The 8,729-nt window shown below is 56.1% G+C and overlaps 1 protein-coding gene across 2 annotated transcripts; it reads left to right on the top strand.

The window, feature by feature from the left end:
• Positions 1–265: 265 nt before the first annotated feature.
• KIRREL2 (kirre like nephrin family adhesion molecule 2) lies at positions 266–8,509 on the top strand. Of its 2 annotated transcripts, none has more exons than XM_032614456.1 (15): positions 266–518; positions 738–887; positions 1,499–1,648; positions 1,810–1,970; positions 2,348–2,498; positions 2,771–2,876; positions 2,993–3,141; positions 3,470–3,597; positions 3,689–3,821; positions 4,123–4,223; positions 4,386–4,605; positions 5,074–5,178; positions 5,533–5,594; positions 5,944–6,009; positions 7,527–8,509. In XM_032614456.1, exons 1-15 carry the CDS (start codon positions 467–469, stop codon positions 7,860–7,862), a joined length of 2,070 nt encoding a protein of 689 aa, XP_032470347.1. In that variant the 5' UTR covers positions 266–466; the 3' UTR covers positions 7,863–8,509. The 2 variants fall into 2 exon arrangements, with proteins under 2 accessions (XP_032470347.1, XP_032470346.1); XM_032614455.1 differs by having other exon boundaries at positions 5,494–5,594.
• Positions 8,510–8,729: the final 220 nt, after the last annotated feature.

Genomic DNA, 8,729 nt, shown 5'->3' with positions numbered 1-8,729 from the left:
CAACCCCAGCAGGGTGCAGGTGTCCAACCCAGCCGGTACCCCCTTCTTCAACCCAGGTGTTCCAGCTCCCAGACTGAAAGGGCGCTGGGGTGTCCTCCCGCTGGGGGGACCCGGCCCTGCATGCCCCCATTCATCCGCTTCTGGGCCGCGGGAGTTTCTCAGCGGGAAGAGGGCGGGTCTCCCAGAAGGCGGGCCGGGGCGGGGCGAGGGGGGATCAGGCCCTCCAGGGTCTCTCCGAGACCGAGCGCGCGGAACTGGCCTGCGTTTCAGAGCCGCGGAGCCTGCGGCGGAGCAGGCTAGGAGAACTCCGGGCCAGAGACAGGGGGTGCTGCTAGCCTGGAGCGAAGAGTTGGGAGCGAAGGGGACTCCAGGCTAGAGTGGTGGGAGGTGTGCTGTCGAGGAAGGAGCTGGCAGGGAAGCAAGTGCAACAGCAAGTCTGCTGGATCTTGGGGGACACACACTCAGGATGCTGGTCCCCGCACTCCTTGTCCTTCTCTTCTGCCTCAGAGGGTGTGCAGGTACCGCGAGGGGCAGGGGCAGATAAATACAAGAGAGGGTTGTTTGCCAGTTGTCGCTTTACTGTGGTAAGTGCAGCTGAGGGTTCAGACTCCTAGATCTGAGGGACCCTGGGCTTCTGGATCTGAGGGCAGAGGGGATTGGGGACTGAACTCCCTCCTGAGTGAGGGAACTCTTGAATGTGCTAAGCTCTGCTCTGCTCCTCCGCCCCATTCTCCTAGGCCTGTCACCCTACTTCCTGCAACAGCCAGAAGACCTGGTAGTACTGCTGGGGGACGAGGCCCGTCTGCCCTGTACCCTGGGCGCATACTGGGGGCTGGTTCAGTGGACTAAGGATGGACTGGCTCTAGGGGGCGAAAGAGACCTGCCAGGTGAGGCTGTTCTATCTATTCAGGGAGGGGCTGACTCCAGGGTGAGGGTGTTGGGCTTGGGCTATAACTGAAGCTTCTATTTTGACGTTTTCAAGTTTGGGAAATGAATGGGCTCAAGGAAACATTTGCAAGTTCAGAATTTTCAGCTTCTTCTTTAGAGGTGACCCCATAGGGTTTGGGAATTTTAATTTTTATTGTAAAATATTGCATAAGTGCAGAAAGGCTCATAAAGCATAAATGGAAGATTTGCCAAATAATTCTAAAATAGACAGCCATGTAACGACTACCCAGGTCCATTGCCAGCTCCCCAGAAGCCCTCCTTATCCCCTTCCCCCGTCATGGCCCACTCCCTCCTCACCCAGGAGGTAGTATCTAATCTGACTTTTATGACAATTGTTTTCTTGCTTTTTTTTTTTTTTCCTGAATTTGTCACACACACCCCACCCCCACCCCCCGCAAGTTTGCAGCGACTCTGGATTGGGAGAGGATTAGTGTCTCTCTGGCCCAGCACCCACTTTTGGTAGTGTCTTTCTGGTGTGGGATGTCTGGGGTTGGAGGCCTGGGGCCAAGAACTCAGAACCATGGTGTGACTGCCTTTTCCCTGACTCCAGGGTGGTCCCGGTACTGGATATCAGGGAATGCAGCCAGTGGCCAGCACGACCTCCACATTAGGCCCGTAGAGATAGAGGATCAAGCGTCCTACGAATGTCAAGCTACCCAAGCAGGCCTCCGCTCTCGACGAGCCCAACTGCACGTGCTGGGTGAGGACCCAGCCCACTTGTCCCTGGGGAGCCCAGGCAGATGGCCAGTGCTAGCTGGGAATATGAGAGTCCGGGGAGAACGGAGGAGTGGTCGGTCGGAGCTGGGAAGATCAGGGTCTCTGGGCCCAGGATCCAGCTCTGACCCCAGATCCACCCTACAGTGCCTCCGGAAGCCCCCCAGGTGCTGGGTGGCCCCTTTGTGTCTCTGGTTGCTGGGGTTCCTGCGAATGTGACCTGTCGGAGCCGTGGGGATGCCCGCCCCACCCCTGACCTGCTGTGGTTCCGAGATGGGGTCCGGCTAGATGGGGCCACCTTCCGCCAGGTCAGGTCCAAGTCTCTATGCCAGCCCTTGCTCATTCAGGGAAATTTGGGGGTCCACTCAGACCACAGGCTCATCCAGAGGAGGCATGGGAGGGCAGGGATTCAAGGCTTGGGATCCTTGGTACGTACTTAAGTATAAGGGCTCTAGGGCTAGACTACCTAGGTTCAAATCCTGGCTCAGCCACTCGTTAGTTGATCTTAACCTTTCCGTCCCTCAGTTTACTTATCTGTACAATGGAGTTAATAGTAGTATGCACCTCTAGGATAGTTGTGAAGATTAAATAAAGTAATATTTATAAATGCCTAGAAGAGCGCCTGACATAAAGTAAGTACTACCTAAGGGTAGATGAAATCATCGTTATTATTCATAACCTACAGACCCTGCTGAAGGAAGGAACCACTGGGTCAGTGGAGAGCATCTTATCTTTGACCCCTTCCAGCCACGATGATGGAGCCATCTTGGTTTGCCGGGCTCGGAGCCAGGCCCTGCCTGCGGGGAAGGACACAGCTATCACACTGAGCCTGCAGTGTGAGTGCAGTTGGACACTGGGCCTTGAGCCTGAGGTCCTTGGGGAAAGAGGCAGCTGGGGCCTGGACTTCAGGGTATGAGAAAGGAGAGGGCTGTGGACCTCGGGTCCCTGGAGGAATTGGGTACTGGAAGCCTAGACTCCTAGCTGAAAGGGAAGAGGGGACTGGGGACTCAGACTCCTGGGGTGGAGGACCTGAGAATTGGACCACTAGGTCATCAATGGAGGTGTTGCATGTCCTTGCCCACCGCTGACCATTGACTCACCTCTACAGACCCCCCAGTGGTGACTCTGTCTGCAGAACCACAGACAGTGCAGGAGGGAGAGAAGGTCACTTTCCTATGCCAGGCCACAGCCCAGCCTCCTGTCACTGGCTATAGGTGAGGACACAGATCATTTCTCCCCAGCCGGGAGAACCGGCTTGGGGAGGGCTGGGGCTAGGACGTGAGTAGGTGTGCTTCGGGAGCAAGGACAACACAGCCCACCACCTTCGCAGGTGGGCAAAGGGGGGCTCCTCTGTGCTTGGGGCCCGCGGGCCAATGTTGGAGGTAGTGGCGGACGCTTCATTCCTGACTGCACCGGTGTCCTGCGAGGTCAGCAACGCAGTGGGTAGCGCCAACCGCAGCACAGCGCTGGATGTGCGATGTGAGCAGGGGCGGGGCCGTGGGTGTGGCCAAAGTGGGGTGAGAGAAATGGGACTGGGGCTACGGTGAGGCGCGGCTCTGACGGACTGCGGGAGGTGGTGGGGCAGAAGTAGGATTTAGGCGGGATTTGGCTGTGCTGGATCAGTACCAAAGTGGAGTAGGGGCGGGGCGCGAGCGGGCCCGGGGTTTGTGAGCCGGACGTACGAGCTGATTTGTGAACCGGGGGCTTAAACCCAATGGCCCTTGGGAGTGTCGTTTCTGAGTGGCTAATCCCAAGTCAGAAGTTGCATCCCTCCCTGGTCATGTGACCCCTCCTCTGTCTCCTCCAGTCGGGCCGATTCTGCAGGCAAAGCCGAAACCCTTATCCGTGGACGTAGGGGAAGACGCCTCCTTCAGCTGTGTCTGGCGCGGGAATCCTCTTCCACGGGTAACCTGGACCCGCCGCGGGGACGCGCAGGTGAGGCCAGACCTGGGGCTTGTGGCCATGGCTAGCAGTAGATGCGGCTTTCTCCCACGGTCGTGTCCCTGACGCCCCTTCCCTATCCCAGGTGCTGGCCTCCGGGCCCACGCTGCGTCTTCTCGCGGTGGGGCCGGAGGATGCAGGCGACTACGTGTGCAGAGCCGGGCCGGGGCTCTCGGGCCTGCGGGGTGGCGCTGCGGAAGCTAGGTTGACTGTGAACGGTGAGAAAGCGGTGCTTCCTAGTGGACCTGGCATGTCCTGGGATAAGAAGTGGACAGAGGGGGCGAGGGCTAATGGAAGTGGGCGTGGCCTCGAGAAGGGGAGCTTAACTGACGGCTGGGGCCCTTGGATTGAAGCGGGACCTAGGGAAGGCAAGCCTCAGAGGGGTTCGAAGTTTGTTAAGAGGCTTGGCCTAGTTGGTCGGGGTTAGTGGGGAGTGCCCAGGCCTGGCCTCGCCTGCTTGAGAACGGGCCTTGGGTGGGCGGGGCCTCTCCTCTGATTGGTCCACAATCTCCAAACCAGCTGCCCCAGTGGTGACCGCCCTGCACTCTGCGCCCGCCTTCCTGAGGGGCCCCGCCCGCCTCCAGTGTCTAGTCTTCGCCTCCCCCGCCCCAGAAGCCGTGGTAAGGAAAGTTCCCACTCTCATGACCCTTCCAGCGGTGATCCCAGACCTCCTAGCCGGACTCCCAAAACTGCTGGGATTATCTGTGACTTTCCCGACACCTTGACCTCCTCTTCCCGCCCTCCTTCGTCTCCTCAGTGACCCTCCTCTTCTGTGCCCCCAGGTCTGGTCTTGGGATGAGGGCTTCCTGACGGCGGGGTCGAGGGGTCGGTTCCTGGTGGAGACATTCCCAGCCCCAGAGGGCCGCGGGGGACAGGGTCCAGGCCTGATCTCTGTGCTGCACATTTCGGGGACCCAGGAGTCCGACTTTAGCCGGGGCTTCAACTGCACTGCCCGGAACCGGTTGGGCGAAGGAGGCACCCAGGTCAGGCTGGGACGTAGAGGTGAGACCCTGGGCCCGAAGACCCCAAATCTGAATATTTCAAGCCCCCAAAATGCCACAACCCCCAAACAGAGGACCCTCAAGTGCAGAGGCCCCCAAACCTTGGGAACCTCAAAACTATGAGTCCATTGAATCCTGAGATCCCCAAACAATAATTTCCCTCAAATACGGAATCCTAAACTAAGAGACCCCTCACACTTAGGGGCTCCAAAGAAGGCAACCTCCAAATATAGGCAAAGTAAAAATACCCTCAAAGTCTAAGACTCTCTAAAGCCAGGGAGTTTAAACTTGTGAAACCTCAAGTTCATGCATGAGTCCTTAAACCCAAGGGACCCCAAGCTAGGGGACTGCAAAACTTGGAATCCCCAAACTTGGTGACCTTTGAACCCAGAGATTCCCTACAAAAGCCCCAAGCCCTGTTCCCCAGTTCCTGCTCAGCATCCTCAGGAACCCCCTCTTCTTCCCACAGACTTGCTGCCCGCTGTGCGGATTGTGGCTGGAGTGGCCGCTGTGGCCATGACTCTCCTTATGGCCGTCACTGGGGTGGCCCTCTGCTGCTGGCGCCACGGCAAGGGTCAGTACCTGAGCCCCACCGCAGGCCCAGACACAGGCCCTGCCCACTGACTGGCCTGGCCTTTGGACCTGGTCCCAGTCCTGCCTCTCTAGACCCTCATGGCCTTGGCTCACATTTAGGACCTGATTCCCTGCTCAAGCTCTAACTCCATCTCCTCAGGGTCACACACCCCTTACTCTCCTAGGCCAGGGTTCTCTCCCAGTCTCCCGACCTGATTTGCCCCAGTCCTCTCTCTTCCTGCGCACTGGTCTCCACAGACCGTGATCCAGCCCCATCGTTTACCTCTGCCCCCACCCCCAATGTCCCTGGCCTCAGCCTCTTTCTCCAAGCAAAAGAATCTGGTGCGAATCCTAGGGAGCAGCAACGGCTCCAGTTCGAGGGGTCCCGAGGAGGAGACAGGCAGCAGCAAGGACCAGGTAGGATGCCAGGGTCCCCAGACCTGACGGTACCTCAAGACCCAAATAGTAACCCAGTCCCAGTTGTGATCCCAGTTGCAACTGGGTGCCCCAAACTCAAAAAGAGCCGTAGTCCCAACAGTGATCCCCAGATCCAAATATTCCCCAAATCCAAATACACCACTGACCCAATTATTCCCTAGACCCAATATGTCCCTAAGGCTCCTTGTTGTCCTGAGCCCAGACCCCAGCTCTCAGGTGCCCTTGGTCCCTCCTGCCTGGCCTCAGATGTTCAACTGAGGGTCTCTGGGGTCTGGCACTGGGGCCAGAGGGTCCTCTACACTCCCTTTCACTAAGCACCCTACCCCAGGGCCCCATCGTGCACACAGACCACAGTGACCTGGCTCTGGATGAGGAGGGAGCTCTGGAGACCAAGGTGAGTGTTGGGAAAAGAGGGGCTCCCTTCACTGTATCTCCAACTCTCTCTCCACTTCTTTTTATTTTTTTATTTTTGGCTGCGTTGGATCTTCGTTGTTGCGCGTGGGCTTCCTCTAGTTGTGGCGAGTAGGGGCTACTCTTCCTCGCGGTGCGTGGGCTTCTCATTGCAGTGACTTCTCTTGTTGCAGAGCACGGGCTCTAGGCACGCTGGCTTCAGTAGTTGTGGCATGCGGGCTCAGTAGTTGTGGCTCTAGAGCACAGGCTCCGTAGTTGTGGCACACGGGCTTAGTTGCTCCGTGGTATGTGGGATCTTCCCAGAACAGGGCTCGAACCCGTGTCCGCTGCATTGGCAGGTGGATTCTTAACCACTGCACCACCAGAGAAGTCCCTCTCTCCACTTCTGTTCCCTCCTTTTTCATTCTGTTGCCCCCAGAGCTGGCACCTAACCCCCTCCACCCACTTCTTGCTGCCTCCTGGGCTGTCTCACCCACCTCCAGTCTCAGTTTGTTTATCTGCTGACTGTGCCCACATATCAGCCCCAGCCTTGGCCTCCATCTTGAGCCCCAGATCAAAGTTCAGTCTGCTTGTGCTTTCCCCAACACAGTCATATTTCAGGCCTCCTAGATGCCTCTCCCTGGTTGCTTCACCCAGGCCCCTTCTACCTACCAGGTTCCACACTGGCCTCACATTTCCCCAAACTTGTACATCCTTTAGGGTCCCATCTCTTTTAGGCCCCACTGACCCCAGTCCCCAATCCAGAGCCCTTCTCTCTCTTCTCTGTACCTAGTACATGCTATTCTCTTGGCCCGAAACACTCCTACCTTTCTTCACATACCTACCTAATTCTCTCCATCATTCCTCTGGTCTCAACTCAAACACTTCTGGTTCCAGAAAGCTCATGCTTCCCTCCTCGTAGCCCTGATCATTCTGTCTGTGTTTCACCTGTCATAGCCATGACCACTGTGAGCTAGGCTTCCCCATCTCCGTCTGAAGATCCCCCCATAGCTGTCCCAGTCACTCCCTGAACTTCCTCCATCACAACCCTGACCTTCCTGGCTCTATCTAGTGATTCATCATTTCTCCTTTGGCCTGGATCTCCATGAGGACAGGGCTAGGTCTATCCTAGTGAGAGATGTCTAGGCATGCAGCACAGGGCATGACTCAAAATCAAAGCCTCAAGGCTGTTGGGCAAATGAATGAATGAATGTCTCGATCTCCATTTCTCTCTCTCGTTCCCTCTGCATCTCCTTCCACACCGCCACCCCTCAGCAGGCCTATATCCTTCTGTCTCTGTCTTTCTCTGCCCATCTCCTCTGTCCCTTCATCTCTTGTCACTGTTTTTCTGTGTCACTTTGTTCTTCTACCAGTCCATATGTCTCTGGGTCTCTGACTGCTCCTGTTTCTATCTTTTCGTCTCCCCCTAGGTCTGGCTCTATCTCAGTGTGTCTCTCCATCAGTGACCCTCACCCCGCTGTACCCTTATATACCTTACCAAGTCCCATTTTGTCCCCTCAGGACCCAACCAATGGTTACTACAAGGTCCGAGGAGTCAGTGTGAGCCTGAGCCTTGGAGAAGCCCCTGGAGGAGGTCTCTTCCTACCACCCTCCTCCCCTCTTGGACCTCCAGGGACCCCTACCTTCTATGATTTCAAAACACATGTGGGCATTGTCCCCCCCTGCAGGTTATATAGAGCCAAGGCAGGTTATCTCACCACACCCCATCCTCAAGCTTTTACCAGCTACATCAAACCCACATCCTTTGGACCCCCAGATCTGGCCCCCAGCACTCCCCCCTTCCCATATGCTGCCTTCCCCACCCCCAGCCACCCACGTCTCCAGACTCATGTGTGACATCTCTCCAACTGAAGAGTCCTGGGATCTTCAACTTCCCATAATGGATTGCCCTGATTTCTGAGGAACCAGAACAAGTTGGCTACCTTACTCTTCCAAAATTGAACATTGAGGGGAGGGAAAGAGCGTTACAATTGTCTGGGTCATTGATATACAGTCAGCTCAGCCAAAGGGGATGCCCCAAGTGGGAGCAAGAAGGCCACTGTGCCTACCTCTTCCCCTGTGTAAAAGAGATGCAAGATGGCACATGGACCCTTTGCAGAGGGATGGGGGGGCAGGGGGTGATGGGAGTTAGGGGCAGAGAAGGAAGTTGTTTCCCAACACTGGAAGAAGATATTTCAAGATGACCACCTGCATTGAGAAGAAAGGCAACATAAGGCAGATTAAGATGGAGGACCTGTCCTGGCTCTCCCCAAGGGACACTTTGCTTCACCCGTGGAATTGCAGCCAAAATGCCCATTCACTCCCTGGGAATCCAAGATGGTCACTATCTTGATTTTTTTCTACCTTCCTTAAAGACCCTGGAAGAACTGGACCCAAGGAGTAAGGATAGGGTGAGAGCTGTTGTGGGGTTGGTGGGGGTGAGGGGGTGGTGTTGGAATCTGAGAATGAGAATATTTATGTTTAATAAAAAAAGTTGCGAAGTGAATGTCTTAGAGATTCTCCTGGCATTATTACTGTCTGTCAAAGAAGGGGTCCATCGAAGCTGCCCCAAGGCCCTTCTTCTTACCCTAGACTATGAAGTGGCTGTAGAAAAAACCGTGAGCCACCCCCCAGCCCTTTGCTACCCATTGAGCACTCCAGGCTCTTTTAAGATACATCTACACAAACATACATGCACAGATGCACACACATGACAGGACTGCC

Source organism: Phocoena sinus, chromosome 19 (genome assembly GCF_008692025.1).
Source record: "Phocoena sinus isolate mPhoSin1 chromosome 19, mPhoSin1.pri, whole genome shotgun sequence".
In the NCBI taxonomy this organism is placed as follows: domain Eukaryota; kingdom Metazoa; phylum Chordata; class Mammalia; order Artiodactyla; family Phocoenidae; genus Phocoena; species Phocoena sinus.
Note: the sequence above shows the minus strand (reverse complement) of the source record. Positions and strands in the feature narration are given on the sequence as shown.